Source organism: Saccoglossus kowalevskii, chromosome 5 (genome assembly GCF_978046115.1).
Source record: "Saccoglossus kowalevskii chromosome 5, keSacKowa6.1, whole genome shotgun sequence".
Lineage (NCBI taxonomy): Eukaryota > Metazoa > Hemichordata > Enteropneusta > Harrimaniidae > Saccoglossus > Saccoglossus kowalevskii.
This window is the reverse complement of record NC_140645.1, coordinates 33,327,473-33,345,439: the sequence shown is the minus strand read 5'-3', so window position 1 is coordinate 33,345,439 and position 17,967 is coordinate 33,327,473. Positions and strand designations below refer to the sequence as shown.

Here is a 17,967-nt window from a genome sequence, read left to right as displayed (position 1 = left end):
TAGTCAATACAAGAAATTTAATATGAATAATATTCAACTTGATGGTCGAGTGAGATGTATAGGAGAACCAGAAAGTGATGATATACCTTTGGATGAGATGTAGCAGTAGTAAGAAGAGTCATTATTATTATACATGTACTATTCAGATGACAGGATTATTATTGGTATGTATAAGGAGTAAATTTCTTCTTATACTGACTAACTCATTTGATAATACAATGTACCTATGTCTTAGAATAATCAAATACTTCTCTAAAACCATTGGATTATGTTAATCCTATTGCCTGGTGCCTAATGCACAGATCAAACAAATACCACATTTGTATATTGATATAAAAATGACTTTATTGCACCTGACGTGTCACATGACCATATAAGTAATTACATTACAGTAACAGCTCAAAAGAAAGCAACATGGCTGTCTTTGGCCAAAGATAATACAAGACAGATTTTCAAATTGGCACAACTTAGTGGCAGATATTACACAATGATACAAGCAATATACTTTATAAAAATGCAATGAATGTTTCGACTCGACAGTTGATCTCCTCACAAATTGTGCCCTCACAGTCACACTTGAACATTGCTTTTGTTTGTTTACGAAGTTACACTACTCTCACAGTAGACTTTTTTACAATAATTGCATGAACAAAACTAGGATTACTACTAAACTTTGAATCAGAGATTCCTGAAAGCATTTTTCAAATATGCTACATATATGTACAAAGCATCATGGGTAATTACATTTCCCATGTGTTGGTGCCATGAAACAAAAGCTTTTTTTTTTCTGTTCTAGAAATACAATAGAAAACGACAATATAAATACAATGTACTCTCCAAGAATTTGGTAGAGTAAAGATAAAATACATCTTTAAGTAGAAAAGTTAATGTAACCGGTGTTAGAAATGACAAAACTAGACAGACCTACATAGAAGTCTAGTAGTTAGGGTGCTAGTAGGATATTTTACAGATTGGAATTATGCTTTCTTTAAAAAAAATTATACAAATCTGCAGAGACTGAACAATAACCATGACAGTATTGGAAGCTAAAGCGGCTGTGAAATCTAAAACTTGTTAAGATAGAAAGTTACACAGAAGTAAAAAATATTGTCATTTTCTTAATTTTTCCCTATTTGATATATCATCTAACAAGGATGAATAAAATGAATTAAGTATATGGGGTCGCTGTACACAGCTTTAGTGAATATAGATTATTACAGTGAAAATACTGTGTTATGTCAGTTGTAAGGCATTTTACCATTGCTTCCTATGAAAGGATATATCTAAATAATTTACTCAGTGACATATGGTGAAAAAGAATAAGTATTTTTTTGAAATGTGTTTTCATTTAGTATATGGCAATTATATGGAAACCGCTGCTGAAATGACATTTCATTCATAATATTTTGCAGTATTTCTAAAAAAAAAAAAAAAAGACTGATAATGACCCAAAAATGTCCCTATAATGTTGACTAATTCTGAAACGATTAATTATGCACAAATTTTGACATGAAATATCGGCACTGCTATATGCGCTAAAATTAACACATGTCAAAAACACAATGTTGCATTCTACCTTAAAATAAGAATGCATATGTAATCATTATCTACCAATACAACAATTTATATTCCTTTGAATGTTTCAGACACAGTAACAAAAATTGCATATATTGCCAGACAACTTTTAATTTCATCATTCTGCATTATTTCTTTGTTGTAATATTTTGCAAGTACAAGTTCATGGTTTCCTAGATTCCTTGTTTTGGTAACTTTATTTACACTTGAAAATTGATGCAATAATATCAAAATTATCGGCAGAATTTGAACATGTATTTGTTTATGTTGTAGGTTTATAGCTGGCATGTGCATTGAAGTGACTAACCCCTTACTTTTAGTGCACAGTGCTATACCTGCTAGAACACTCGACACTGAAACCAAATGTATAATTTTTGCATGTTCTCACATCAAACTTGTGGATATCGAAAGCTAATGATTTTACACAATGATTATGTAATGCATTAAAAAAAAAATCACCGATATCAAGAACTATAAATTGGAAAGGCAACAATTCACAATTTGATAAAAAAGGGATTTATTATTGGTTCATGATTTTTTTTTTTCTGGTTTCTGCCAATAAAAAGAAGAAAAAAAAGGCACTCACTGGACGATTTTTTTGAATGTTTCAAAACCAGCAACAAACATTTTTTTTTCACCTAATGATATTATTTTGATATAACGAAAACTATGAAAGTAAAGAAACTGAGTGACAAAAACACAGAGGTTTTTTTAAGGTGACAAGTGTGCATAAAGATGGCAAGTGAGCATTACTCTTTTCCATTTTCTCATTCCCATGCCAAAAAGATGACAACCATGTCACTACAGCCTTTCAGTCAACAAATTTAGATAAATTTCAGCCTACTGGAAGAAATATAAAACGGTTTCCCTTTCAATAACGCTTGGTTATCCTAAAATTGTCTATTTCCAAGCTTTCAGAATAAATATAAGTGATTGTTATCAACAACTGACAGGGAATAATATCAATAGGAATACAGTATGACCAGTTTAAACATAATGCTATGAATTATGGGAAGTGTCTTTTATCATACTATCCTTCATAGAGGGACTGTGGACGGTCACACATTTTATATGTGAAAAAATATTATAATGAATATATGGGAAGTTATGACACATGTGTGATAGATTTATTATCAGCGTTTCCATCATACTTATGTACTTACAAACAAATTGCATTTTCTGTGGTATAGTAATAGACCTACATACACAGTTGTCATTTGAGGCACTTGCATTACAAATACCATGTATACAGTCTACATTTTATTCAGACAGTATTATTTGGTTAGTTTCAGTTCCATCAGTTAAAAAGTTATCGACATCCAATATTTCTAACTTTTTCTGTTATAAATTCTTAGAAGAATCCACAAAAGTTGCCATTTTCAAACATTTTTTAAATTTCAATAGAGCCACAGAATTAGGCAATGAATATTAAGAAAGTATATTGGAAAGTAACTGATTAGAGCAATAGATCTGACATGATCTCAAATACATTCTACACATATGGAAGAAATCTGAAAAATAGTTTATACAATAATTAAAACAAACGTCATTACTTCACTCAACATCTCAATAACATTACTGCCCCCCCCCATATGTAAATGGAATAACCCATCAACAGAAATCCCTGTGATGGATATGTAAAACATACAAAAGACAGCTTCTCTTCAATAAATAACTATTTTAAAAACCAAATTTAATAAATATGTACATACACTAATAAAAAAAACCTTGAGATACAAATAATTCTAGCATAAAAACAAAATAATTGCCTATTACAACACTAGATGGCGCTTGTCAAATTCAAAATATAATTGTCCATTGTACAAAATAAAATTGATGTAACTAATCTCACACTATATACACAATTGTTTGAATCACTTGCAAATGTAACAGCCTGTAATTAAGTAGAAATGTACGTCCAACCACAACAAAGGCACAAACAAAAGGAGACATAATCAAAAATAACCCAACATCATACTGTAATGTAACTTCATTTTCATGATACACATAAGATTTTCAGACATAAAATAGCGACATTTCACATCAATTTCATATTTGTCACATAAATACCCTCGAATTCACAAACTTTGAAGATTTAATAACGCTTTACGAAAAAGTATGTATCGTAATAACCACCCGCCAATCAAACTCGATCAGATTATATAGCCAACCACTTATTTTGAAAATTAATTATGAAACATGATAAATATCCCTTGTAATATATGAATATGAATAGTAAATACATATTATTGTAATTTTATCTTTTTCTCATCAATAATAGAATCAGCATTATAAACTTTATCATGATTAGTTCCATTCATAATTTATCTATTCCATTTTTCTCCCTCCACAACAGTTCACATTTTCATGTGCCTACGTCTATTATTTTTTGCAGGACGCTTCAGGTAAACGATGCAGGCTGTCTATTTGGATTTACATGCACGTCCTTATATTGGGGGTAAGCTTGTAAAATCATAGACAAAAAACAGAATTCATCCTGACATTCAAAAATCAACAATTCCAAACCAAACAAGAATCTTTCAGTACTGACATTAACCATTGTCCCCCTGACAATTTTTTTATTTATTTTCCTGTAATTTTTTTTTACTAATTTTGAAGCAAATGGTCAAAATTTCCTAATGACTATCAGATTTTGATCAGAATGTGGAAAAAAATTATGTACAAGATTTATTTTGTGTAAGGGGATAATAGTTGTGAAGTATAGACAAATTTCCATTCACTGTCAGATGTTACGAAATGTACAAAAGACACCTATCGAATACTGTGGAAGACTTTATTTTCGCTGGAAATAATTTTCGCTGAAAAGACCTTTTGGGCGTTTTGCTTGGAATTTGAAATATAGGAAAAAAAGTATATTCGCTGGATTTTATTTTCACAGAATCATCCCTTCAGCGAAAATACCAAAATTAAATTCCAAGCAAAAATAAAGTATTCTACAGTACCTGCCACAAAAATCAAACAATTTGATTTTGAACTTGAGTTTCTCTGCTTTAAAGTTCAAAGTCAAAATGTTTATTTTTCAGAGAGGAATATGGCATATTTACTTAGATCAAAATTGAGTTCATCAAATGTGTATTTTTAAGCACGAAGATAACCACAATAATTACTACTGCTACATCTCATCCATTGTTTTGACATCGCTACATTGCTACTATGACCTTTGTCCTGTTTTTATGGTCAATTTTGTGCATAATACAGGATCTTGCAGTAAATGGAAAATTGTCAATTGGGTGAAGATTTTTATACAGCACAAGACTTCTTGACAATCGGTCACATTTTTTTGTACCGATTCTGACGTAAAGAATGACAAGATGTGGAACCCGCTTGCAAAGCCGTCATCAAGAATTTAAGACAACTTTCTAAATCACGAAAGTAATGACTGTCTAGGAACAAAACCTTGTTTTTAGTGAGTCAGTGATTTGTAAGAGATTCAGTGAGTCAGTGATTTGTAAGAGATTCAGTGAGTCAGTGATTTGTAAGGAATTCAGTGACTCAGTGATTTGTGAGAGATTCAGCAAGTCAGTGATTTGTGAGAGATTCAGCAAGTCAGTGATTTGTAAGAGATTCAGTGAGTCAGTGATTTGTAAGAGATTCAGCGAGTCAGTGATTTGTAAGAGATTCAGTGAGTCAGTGATATGTAAGAGATTCAGTGAGTCGGTTATTTGTAAGAAAGATTCAGTGAGTCGGTTATTTGTAAGGAATTTAATGAGTCAGTGATTTGTAAGGAATTCAACAAGTCAGTGATTTGTAAGGGATTCAGCGAGTCAGTGATTTGTAAGGAATACAGTGAGTCAGTGATTTGTAAGGAATTCAGTGAGTCAGTGATTTGTGAGAGATTCAGCAAGTCAGTGATTTGTGAGAGATTCAGCAAGTCAGTGATTTGTAAGAGATTCAGTGAGTCAGTGATTTGTAAGAGATTCAGCGAGTCAGTGATTTGTAAGAGATTCAGTGAGTCAGTGATTTGTAAGAGATTCAGTGAGTCAGTGATTTGTAAGAGATTCAGTGAGTCAGTGATATGTAAGAGATTCAGTGAGTCGGTTATTTGTAAGGAATTTAATGAGTCAGTGATTTGTAAGGAATTCAACAAGTCAGTGATTTGTAAGGGATTCAGCGAGTCAGTGATTTGTAAGGGATTCAGCGAGTCAGTGATTTGTAAGGAATACAGTGAGTCAGTGATTTGTAAGGAATTCAGTGAGTCAGTGATTTGTGAGAGATTCAGCAAGTCAGTGATTTGTAAGAGATTCAGTGAGTCAGTGATTTGTAAGAGATTCAGTGAGTCAGTGATTTGTAAGGGATTCAGTGAGTCAGTGATTTGTAAGAGATTCAGTGAATCAGTGATTTGTAAGAGATTCAATGAGTCAGTGATTTGTAAGAGATTCAGTGAGTCAGTGATTTGTAAGATATTCAGTGAGTCAGTTATTTGTAAGAGATTCAGTGAGTCGGTTATTTGTAAGGAATTTAATGAGTCAGTGATTTATAAGGAATTCAACAAGTCAGTGATTCGTAAGGGATTCAGCGAGTCAGTGATTTGTAAGGAATACAGTGAGTCAGTGATTTGTAAGGAATTCAGTGACTCAGTGATTTGTAAGGAATTCAGTGACTCAGTGATTTGTAAGAGATTCAGTGAGTCAGTGATTTGGAAGGGATTCAGTGATTTGTAAGAGATTCAGTGAGTCGGTTATTTGTAAGAAAGATTCAGTGAGTCGGTTATTTGTAAGGAATTTAATGAGTCAGTGATTTGTAAGGAATTCAACAAGTCAGTGATTTGTAAGGGATTCAGCGAGTCAGTGATTTGTAAGGAATACAGTGAGTCAGTGATTTGTAAGGAATTCAGTGAGTCAGTGATTTGTGAGAGATTCAGCAAGTCAGTGATTTGTAAGAGATTCAGTGAGTCAGTGATTTGTAAGAGATTCAGTGAGTCAGAGATTTGTAAGGGATTCAGTGAGTCAGTGATTTGTAAGAGATTCAGTGAGTCGGTTATTTGTAAGAGATTCAGTGAGACAGTGATTTGTAAGAGATTCAGTGAGTCAGTGAATTGTAAGAGATTCAGTGAGACAGTGATTTGTAAGAGATTCAGTGAGTCAGTGATTTGTAAGAGATTCAGTGAGTCGGTTATTTGTAAGGAATTTAATGAGTCAGTGATTTGTAAAAGATTCAGTGAGTCAGTGATTTGTAAGGGATTCAGCGAGTCAGTGATTTGTAAGAGTTTCAGTGAGTCAGTGATTTGTAAGGAATTCAGTGACTCAGTGATTTGTAAGGAATTCAGTGACTCAGTCATTTGCAAGAGATTCAGTGAGTCAGTGATTTGTAAGGAATTCAATGACTCAGTGATTTGCAAGAGACTCAGTGAGTCAGTGATTTGTAAGAGATTTAGTGAGTCAGTGATTTGTAAGAGATTCAGTGAGACAGTGATTTGTAAGAGATTCAGCGAGTCAGTGATTTGGAAGGGATTCAGTGAGTCAGTGATTTGTAAGAGATTCAGTGAGACAGTGATTTGTAAGAGATTCAGTGAGTCAGTGAATTGTAAGAGATTCAGTGAGACAGTGATTTGTAAGAGATTCAGCGAGTCAGTGATTTGTAAGAGTTTCAGTGAGACAGTGATTTGTAAGAGATTCAGTGAGTCAGTGATTTGTAAGAGATTCAGTGACTCAGTGATTTGCAAGAGATTCAGTGAGTCAGTGATTTGTAAGAGATTCAGTGAGTCAGTGATTTGTAAGAGATTCAGTGAGACAGTGATTTGTAAGAGATTCAGTGAGACAGTGATTTGTAAGAGATTCAGTGAGTCAGTGATTTGGAAGGGATTCGGTGAGTCAGTGATTTGTAAGGGATTCAGTGAGTCAGAGATTTGTAAGGGATTCAGTGAGTCAGTGATTTGTAAAGGATTCAGTGAGTCAGTGATTTGTAAGGGATTCAGTGAGTCAGTGATTTGTAAGGGATTCAGTAAGTCAGTGATTTGTAAGGGATTCAGTGAGTCAGTGATTTGTAAGAGATTCAGTGAGACAGTGATTTGTAAGAGATTCAGAGAGTCAGAGATTTGTAAGGGATTCAGTGAGTCAGTGATTTGTAAGGGATTCAGTGAGTCAGTGATTTGGAAGGGGTTTAGTGAGTCAGTAATTTATGAGGATTCAGTGAGTCAATGACTTGGAAGGAATTCAGTGATTTGGAAGGAATTCAGTGAAATGGAAGGGATTCAGTGATTTAGAAGGGATTCAGTGAGTCAATGGTGATTTAGAAGGGATTCAGTGAGTCAATGGTGATTTGTAAGGGATTCAGTGAGTCAATGATGATTTGTAAGGGATTCAGTGAGTCAATGATGATTTGTAAGGGATTCAGTGAGTCAGTGATTTGTAAGGGATTCAGTGAGTCAATGATGTTTGCATATATTTTACAACTCATTGAAAATATATGCAGTGAGTGTTATTTTAAATAAGAGACTCATAGCAGAATTTATTTACCCAACCATCCTGGAACAAATCAGTTTCAAGAATTTCACAATAAATGGGTTTTCAAATCTTGACATAATTTAGAATGCTTACCTAATTATATTTATTTAATGGCATCCACAATTTGTGGTTAAACAAAATATGGTGTACTCAAATCATTTATAAATGTTATTATATGCAAATTTGGAAAATCTTGGATTGATATTATGTCAATTGTTTGTATTTTTTTTTTACTCATTTTTAAAATGTTTACATCAATGTGGTTCTCTGTGGTTATCTAAGATATAAAATACAGTCAGCCACATTTGGAAAATGGAAAAAAGGGCCATCACAGTGATGTATGGAGTGTAATAAATAAGTATTAGGTCACCTGCACCAAACTATCCCCTGCTGTGCAATGAAATCTACTACAGAGGGATTACTTGGAAGTAGCTGATTGGTTCAGGCATTGGAACGTACTAAGTAATAGGGGTGGTAATGCACATTACGGTGGGTCAGACATCGTACTGCGGAGGCTGAAGATGTGAAGTTGTTGATCCTTGGTGGCAGGGAAAAAGCCAAAATATCATGGGGCCACGCCCAAATACCTCCGACAAAAGCACCATTTTTGATTTCCGTACACGAACATAGCCATTGTTTTTCTTCTGAATTGATTCCACTGCAGTTTCATCATCAAATATTGCTGATAGCTAAATTGGAAGAAAAACAAAATTAGTCCTGAATTAATGTTTGAGGACACAAAATTATGTCACGTCTTTGTGAAAATTATGAACAAAATCTGTCCACCCCGTCAAAGAAATGGTTAAGGATAAATAAAAAATATATTAACAATGCAGAGTCTCTATGTTATTTCACTGGTAGTCAATCTCAATGTTCAGTACACAACATAATCAAAGAAAACTTAGAAAGAACTCCCGTGTGCTGTGAAGTATTGGAGTCTCATTAAAAATTAGTTAAAAATTTAAGATTAATCTTTCAAACAAGAAGCTTGGCAACTGATATTGGTGTGCTATTTGAGATGCACAACATGAAAACTATGTGAACCACATTATCAAAATTTAGAAATGTAATACCTAATTTCACAACTGTGGTTTTCAGTGTAATTAACCTGAAGAGAGCATGCATAAGGTACCACATTTTTGAAAAACAAAACATCTACCAGTTGAAATTGAACAAAAACTGACAAAGCATGCATAAGATACCACATTTTTAATAAACAAAATGGCCACCAGACAGCCATCTGTGATTGAATAAGGAAACCACTCCATGAGTTTTGTAACTTGCTATGATCACATTAAAGAAAAACCTGTGGTTACTTTTAACAGCTACTGGACTTTTACTGAACAGTTATTCGATTAATTTTTCAGCTCGTAACGATAGAATCAGTCAATTTAGCACTGCCAAGTTGGCTATCAGAAAAGATTTTGACACAATTTTACTGAAAAGATGAGTTTTTCATTAATATTAATTTATGCAAATGAGATGAATATTTCAACCAATCGTGTCATGCAACTTTGTTGCTCATACAAGGACAAGTTATTAATGACACAGTCCCCGTCTTATGGAAACATTAATTGTATGTAACACTGACCTTATCACAAATAATGGCAAGAACAAAATGTCCAAATAGAATGGTCTCAACATTAATGACACAGCCCCCATCTTATAGAAAAAATATATGTATGTAACACTGACCTGATCACAAATAATGGCAAGAACAAAAAGTCCAAATAGAATGGTCTCAACATTAATGACACAGCCCCCGTCTTATAGAAAAAATATATGTATGTAACACTGACCTGATCACAAATAATGGCAAGAACAAAAAGTCCAAATAGAATGGTCTCAACATTAATGACACAGCCCCCGTCTTATAGAAAAAATATATGTAAGTAACACTGACCTGATCACAAATAATGGCAAGAACAAAAAATCCAAATAGAATGGACTCAACTATCAGGATCACTGTATGCGCTCTGAAATAGAATACAATAAAGATTACAGTCTTTAAAGGCACATAATCCACGTCTATTGTCTAGCATTGTTGTTATAGGTGGGGTTTCTGTAAGTCTAAAATCAACAAAGATGTTACCATCGTTTATTTAGGAGATTTTCAGAATGATAACTAAGTAAGGAAAACAAAACTGGAATTTGAAAAATCCAGAGTGACAGCAGTGTTGACCTTTAGCAGATTGTTATTTTTGTAACAGATTCTGCCTGTTTTCACCTAAAAAATCGTGTTCTGTACTGAAATGTCAACATAGTTATAACGCCCATATAAACACAACTATGTATATCCACCTCGGGGGAATCAGGGATTAAACTATGAAATCCTCGCTAGACGTTAATCTATAAGCATCTTAAGACTACCGAACATGTTTATTACTTCAGGCGGTTGTCTGTCTAAAGTAGTTGTCCATCATTACAAAATATCAGATTTCACTGACTTTTATCATAAAGTAGTTGTCTACCATTACAAAATATCATCAGATTTCACTGACTTATCATAAAGTAGTTGTCTACCATTACAAAATATCATCAGATTTCACTGACTTTTATCATAAAGTAGTTGTCTGCCATTACAAAATATCATCAGATTTCACTGACTTTTTACCAAACGCTTCAGCGTGGTATTAAGAGTTTGTTTTCAGGGGTGGGTGATACCAAGGTGGGAAATGGATGCACATAAGGGGTTAATTCCTTGAATTGCAATATAGAGGGTTCAGGCCGAAATACAATATATAGTGTTTTCATGTTTCGTCTGATATTTCTGTGGTATTCTGCTGCTGTAAGTAATGCACGATTTGTTCCGAAATTCAGTATTTTGTGTGCATTCCAGGGTTATTCGTTTTTTGATGAAAACACCCCTATTTTTTAATGGCTTAGTCGAATAGTTTCACTCCCACTGGGAAATCTGCATTGTTGCTTGAATGAGAGCTAATTAAACACATTTCCCAGACCGGCGAAAGAGTATGCAACAGCCAATTTTAACAGCCTGTCACATGATTTTAGTCTGAATGTCAACAAGAAAGAGGCTAGTCCATTATACGCAGGAGTAATTGGGAGTAGAACATGTGAGGGATAGTATTAACAGAGATGTGTATACTGGAAAGTAATAACTATCATACTTTGCACTCTGAGCATTCCTGTTTTAGTATACTGGTTTGAAAATGTTGAACTTGCATGATTTGCAATGTGTTTTTTTATACTGAAACTCCCCTATTGATCGAATTCCGGGTTTGAACGAGAACGACACACCACGTGATTCATTTGAATACAATGCTGAAGGCAAGCATGCCGTGCTACTGTGGTACTCCACTGACGGGATGACTTAAAAGTACTGCATGCTACAACTTCGCTTCTGATGTTGCTTGCTAGCCGTGGATTGAATGAATCTTGATTACCGGTTAAAATGTTGCTCATTTGGCGTTGGTAATCTTTATTTGGAACTGGGTAACGCCGCAACGTCGCCAGCAGAAACCTCCTGGTACTTCGTACTATGATAAAACTCAGTCAACATACACCAAGTTCTGTCAATCGTAGTATTCCATGTGATGTACACCTAATATGCAAAAAATGTTGCTAAACTGGATAAAAACAGCAGACGAACATTTATTTACAAAATAAAAATACTTCGGTTGCCAATGAAAACAAGCCGGTAAAAAACAAGCAATATGTTTTCGGTTGTTACCATGGTAGGACATGAACGTGAAGCTAACGTCGGTTTATAACTAAAACCAGGCACCTTTATACGAGGTTCGCAAAATAACATTCAGTCTTTAGAAGTCCCTTTATTTTATTGCTAGGACGTATTCAGCCGTTAAATGTATTATTTCCAACCGTTTTGCGATAGTATTTTCTAGATTGGAGGCAGCATTTAGATTTTATTCAAAGTTCAATTGGGATTACGTCGACAGTGTAACAATGTCGGCGCCAGTGATCTCTTACCAGTGCGCAACGTAGCCAGAATAAAAGACATGATCATTTGGCCACTGCTATTACAAGACTGGTAGGAGGTAATAAATTTGGGGCGAAAGTATTCAAAAAACAGATTTTGGCTGTTGCCATGGTAGCGGTGGGTCAGGATTGTTTTTCCAATTAGTGATGGTACGATCTGCCTATCAAGTTTGAACAAAATCAGCCAAGCCCAAAAAAATCACAGAAGAGTTAAAAAGCCATTCCTGGTGAACAGTTACTCTAACTTTGGGGTCAAATTTCTCATTAATGAAAAAAGATATAAAAAATTCAAATAGTAACTTTGTACCCACACTCAAACCGAGTACAATGAGCTATGTCTGAGGTGTTATATCACAGGGAATTGGACAAACTTATGTATTTTAATAAATTATTGAATAATAAAATGTTATATAACTTTTCTTTTACCCCCCCCCCTTCCTGGTATCTATTTTTAAAATCAAGTAATCACTATTTTTATTTTGTAAACACATTTCCGTCTGCTATTTTTGTCAGGTTCAAATCGTTCACCAATCATTCATTTTTGGCATGTTAGATGTACATCACATAGAATACTAGGATTGGGAAAACTTAATGTATGTTGACCACCTGGAAACTGAGTTTTATCAATCTTGAAGGGCTCTTTGAACATCCACCCGCAGCCTGGACCCGCAGTAAAATCAGCCTTTTCACTTTGGCGCGTAGATGTTTTGACTTGACAAGTTGTTTGACAGCTAGCAAAAAGATTGTGCGACGCGCATCGTCGGCGGCGTCTTTTTTATGACGTTTTGAACACTTAGTCAATTTGAGCAGTATTTATTCGGACAATAACTCAAGTTTAGACGTCTGATTATTTTATTTTCACACGTACAGTGACACGCGTTCTACACTGACACGCGTTGCTAGGTCGCAGCACTGTCTTGGAGCATATTAATGGGCAATTGGGTTCCCCGACCTAAATTTCTATCCCGATTTGTTGCACGTTCTTTCTTTCATATGAAATAATCAAATATGGGACATATGTAATAATAACAGAACCCTATACCCTCCCAGTGGCTTCGCTCGTGAAAGAACGGCAGCAGGATACACCGCATCACTCGTGAAAATAACTTCCATACGCAATGAAAGCCACGGGGAGGGTATGGGGTTCTGTCATAATACTTCATTATCACTGAAAACATTTTCCCCCTGAAATAAATTCCAGTGAAAATGCCATTTCCCTCACACTCTATTGAGACACAGCAGTGAAAATTGGATTCACATGTAATGCTTGAAAACATGTCAGCAAAAATAAATTAAGTGAAATTCTACGTGACTTCATAAGAGTTGGAAATGAACAAATTACACCCGATCCTACCACTCCATACACAATGTAAACTACACCCCAAAACATCCTTTCGCCCATGGGTACTATCGTGTTTCACCAGTGTATTCTATTTGACTTCAGGAGAAATTGAAATAAACAAATTAATTGTAATTTCAGCCTCTAGTTGAGCACTACCTCGTCTTTATGTCAACTTTAAGTTATTCATTGCCTACATCAGTGACTTCAAAATATATGTTTCAATCCCAAGAATTTAACTCGCTGTTAATTGCATGGGAGTGCCAGTCTTTCATGAATTACTGGGAACATGAAGCTGTAACTAAATCCTGGTATAAGCACCGGTTAGGCAGGCTTGAACTATGCATGTGAAGCCACCTGAGAGGTATATTCAATCCAATAGATTGGATTTATCATTGAATTTATCATTGTTTGGTAACTATTTGCTGCAAATGCAGCAAAAATCAATATAAAAATATTACCCACACAGCATTCTACAGGTTACTTGTATCATAAAGTATTTGTCTGCCATTACAAAATATCATCAGATTTCACTGACTTTTATCATAAAGTAGTTGTCTACCATTACAAAATATCATCAGATTTCACTGACTCAGTTGACATAAATACATGTTCAGTCTCATTTCAGTTTCACAACTTTTGACCCAAAATGTTGTTTTTTTTAGACAAAAATCAATTCTATTTCATGAATCATATTTTTGATAAGCTGCCATAACCAGTTAATGTGAACCATACGATACAGAGGAGTTCATTTTCAATTTTCTTGGCTTCACACGCACCAATTCTCACATAACGGTTCTAAATCAGATTACACTGTACTGACAAAATTTGAATTTATCAGAGATGTGATGCACCACTTTTGGTGGAATATAACCATTTACCCCTTCATATTTTCAATGATGTTGTTTACTGGGAAAGAACCCACTCACGTCACCGACAGGTTTGCCAGAATAACAATCTCTTGCAAGCTGATTCACCATTATTTCTATAGTTGGTGTTTGGTTTGCACCGATTCTTCATGGATCAAAGATGGTCGACTGGCAGGCATCTTGTTTTTTTTTATGCGGTATCTTGGACGTGCTCTGTCAGTTTTCATTCAAATTTGTCAGTTTTCATTCAAATTTGGCACATACATGTACTTTATACATGTTAGGATGCATGTCCATGACAATTTGTTTCAAAATCTGAGTTCAAATAATAGTTTTAATATAAACATAACATTATTGCACTGTTGTACAAATTGTATTAAATATTATTACCATGACTACGCAGAGTGGTAGTTTCCCTTTGCTTAGGTGTTACTGATAGTAATACTGTAAAATACTTTATTTTCTCTTGGAATTAATTTTCGCTGAAGGAATGATTCAGTGAAAATGAAATCCAGCGAATATACCTTTTTTCCAATATTTTACATTCAACTTGTCAAAAATCAGTGAAAATAAATTCCATACAAAACACCACAAATGTCTTTTCAGCGAAAATTCAATTCCAGCTGAAATAAAGTATTTTACAGTATTACTGACAGAAGCTTTAAAAGTTGTATTATTCACAAAATATTGTTTCATAGTCATGTCTAGTAACATGTGAGTTTTACTAAATGCAACAGCTACAGAATTTGCAAAACATGATTTCCCAAACTGTGAAACCTAAGCATTACCTATTTTCAACAGCTTAACTGATTCAACAGCTACCGTAATATAGCATGGGGAACTAAGAGTGAGGTAGTTACATGGACACATTGTCATAGATAACCAAGGTACAGGGGTTTTAAAAATAGTGTTTTGATTAAGTACTAGGCAGTATACAGAATGAAGTATAGGCTATTGCTACATAACACCATAACTGCCTTATTTATTGCAACATATTACAGCACTCATACATATTGCTACATTGTGACAGTACCTTGGTACAATCAACACTTTCCACCAAATTCACTGTATTCCTAGCACTGAACAGCACACAACGAATAGTACTCACACAACTACACAGCCTAATAATACACATCGACTGATTCATGATGTTCCAAGATTTCCATACACGGAGTCCCAATTAACGAATGTCCGTATTTATGATTAGCAACCAAAACATTGAAGCCACTTTCCTCCATGTATTTTAAACGATGCGGATCTACAACACGCATTTCATCAATAAATTCTCGAGTGTAAATCATATTTCGTTCGTTGAATCTTTCTGTGGCTGGAGTATTTAATCTCTTCCATGTCCAGTCTCTACCTGTAAATCTGTGGCGAACGGCGTTGAAAAGCGTAAACACAAACACATTTGTTGCCGATACTTCTTGAAGTCTCTCCTGCATCTCACGATAAGTGCTTGACGGCCTATCCGAGGTTCAAGAAATTTTAAATCTCCATGCGGTAATTTGGTGCGTCTCCCCCTATTCAAGACTGATGGTTTTGTCAAACTTGTTTGTATGTATCTCAGCCATACTTTTCGGACCCCGGCCGCGATTATTGAAAACTTACGCCCTACTGCAGGGAACACTGCTCTCGGTACCTCGCCGGTATTCATATTACCACCACTCTCCATGATTTCCTTTATGATTATTTGAGATAAATCATCACTGAGTGACGTTCCCTTCTGGTATGGTCTGTTGTGACAATTATAGTTCGCCATAACCAATATTACATCAGAATCTGAAACACAGACACAGACGGCGGGCACGACCGGGCTTTCTTGTCCACGTAGTTTGGAGGAAAGACACCAAGTGAACGAAGTGTTACAATGTGATCACATTTTGGTTAAAATTATAAAGAGTGCAACCTGATTGGTCTCAATGTTTGGCTGTCGAATAATGCTACATTCATGCATCTAACTACTAAATCCAAACACTGTTTTTAAAAACCCTGCATTCACCCTGTATTTACCCTCTAATTCCATTTGTCATATACGTGTACATACGCACTCTACCATGCTTAGGAATTAACTAGTGTATGTGCAATCACCATGGTTACTTACATTCTGCCATTCTGATAGCTGCCACTAATATCACATGTTTTACAACCCACCACCCATGATATACAGACGAGTACAATCGCATACACGGCCGCTACACCTACAAAGAAATTAACAACAGTGTCAAACGCATAAACGGCCTCTCCACCTACAAAGAAATTAACAACAGTGTCAAACGCATAAACGGCCTCTCCACCTACAAAGAAATTAACAACAGTGTCAAACGCATACACCGCCGCTACACCTACAAACGAATTAACAAAAGCGTTAAACGTATAAACCGCCGCTACACCTATGAAGACAATAAATAACAACGTCAATGACGTAATGAAGACATTAACAACAACGTCAATGACGTAATGAAGACATTAACAACAACGTCAATATCAATACCATACATGGCTTCTACAACTATGAAGACATTAATAACAATGTCAATGGCATTTACGGCCACTAGGCCACACCAAATCACTTCGACAAATCACTTCGACTGTTATGTTCATAAATATCTACAATCTCTGAAAAAAATGACGAACGCTGACGAGTACTAACTGAGCAGTACTCATTTGATCATTTTGATGTCAGAATTAGAACAAAGATATATACTAAATTACATATAGATAGATGAATAGTGGAATTGATACATTTATTATTCAAATTGAAAATGAAATCTTCTGTAATCAATGTTTTGACATTCAGTATATTGTAGATGATTGGTAAACATTTAAAGATGTTCTAATATTATTTCATACCTGACTGTGTAATTTATTAATTATTTAAAATACAAGCAAATATGTAAATTTAGTCAACATAACACTACGATTGTCGATTTTGACCACTGTTTTATGACACATCTCTGAAACAAAAACCAAAAAAACTTTTCTACTCCTCAAAGATAAGATTTTGCCTTGTGCATAACTTGATATTGATCTACTGTGAAATACTTTATTTTCGCTTGGAATTAATTTCCGCTATTTTCGCTGATTTTCGCTGAAAAATGATTCAGTGAAAACAAAATCAAGCGAATATTCTATTTTTCCTATATTTTACATTTAACTCGTCAAAAATCAGTGAAAATTAAATCCATACAAAATACCCAAAAAGTCTTTTCAGCAAAAATTAATTCCAGGTAAAATAAAGTATTACACAGTACTTTGCGTTGTCTCTACCCACACATGCATGCATTTGAGTTATGTTTTATCAGAGTTTTTATATACTGTAAAACATGTCTTTTTCGCGAGCATGTCTTTTTTGCAAATTTAGAGAGAGAACTGATTTGCTAATTCAAAATGGCCACCAAACAAAGAAATCAACAATGACAAGAGAGATTTGCTAAATCAACATTTCACTATTACGTCATTTTACCACAATTCGCTAAAATTGCATGCCGCTTTTTCAACATGTTTTACAGTAAGTAAAAACCTGGATATTAAATGTCAAACAAAAAACATGTGAAAGCATCATTATGTCTCTTTTTTGCAATAATTTGCATTGCTTGCAGTTATGAACGGAGCACAAATATTAATTATTAAATACGCTCAGATTAGGTTACAATAATGCATTCCGCATATTAATTACTTCGCTCAGGATTGCAGTGCCAGTGAATTGTTTGTTTTACGAACTATCATTTTGTTGCTCTGCTGCAAAACTTATTGTACTCAA

General features: G+C 34.6%; 1 protein-coding gene across 2 annotated transcripts in view; it reads right to left on the bottom strand.

Annotated features, from left to right (window-relative positions):
• Positions 1-319: 319 nt before the first annotated feature.
• Positions 320-17,967, bottom strand: part of LOC100378793 (palmitoyltransferase ZDHHC3-like) — a 37,141-nt gene continuing 19,493 nt past the window's right edge. For both annotated transcript variants that reach the window (XM_085499338.1, XM_078006376.2), the window contains 3 exons: positions 16,309-16,405; positions 9,943-10,015; positions 320-8,728 (listed from right to left, as the gene is read on the bottom strand). In XM_085499338.1, the coding sequence (XP_085355464.1) occupies positions 8,534-8,728; positions 9,943-10,015; positions 16,309-16,405 (365 nt within the window). In that variant the 3' untranslated portion in view covers positions 320-8,533. The remainder of the gene's footprint in view (positions 8,729-9,942; positions 10,016-16,308; positions 16,406-17,967) is intronic.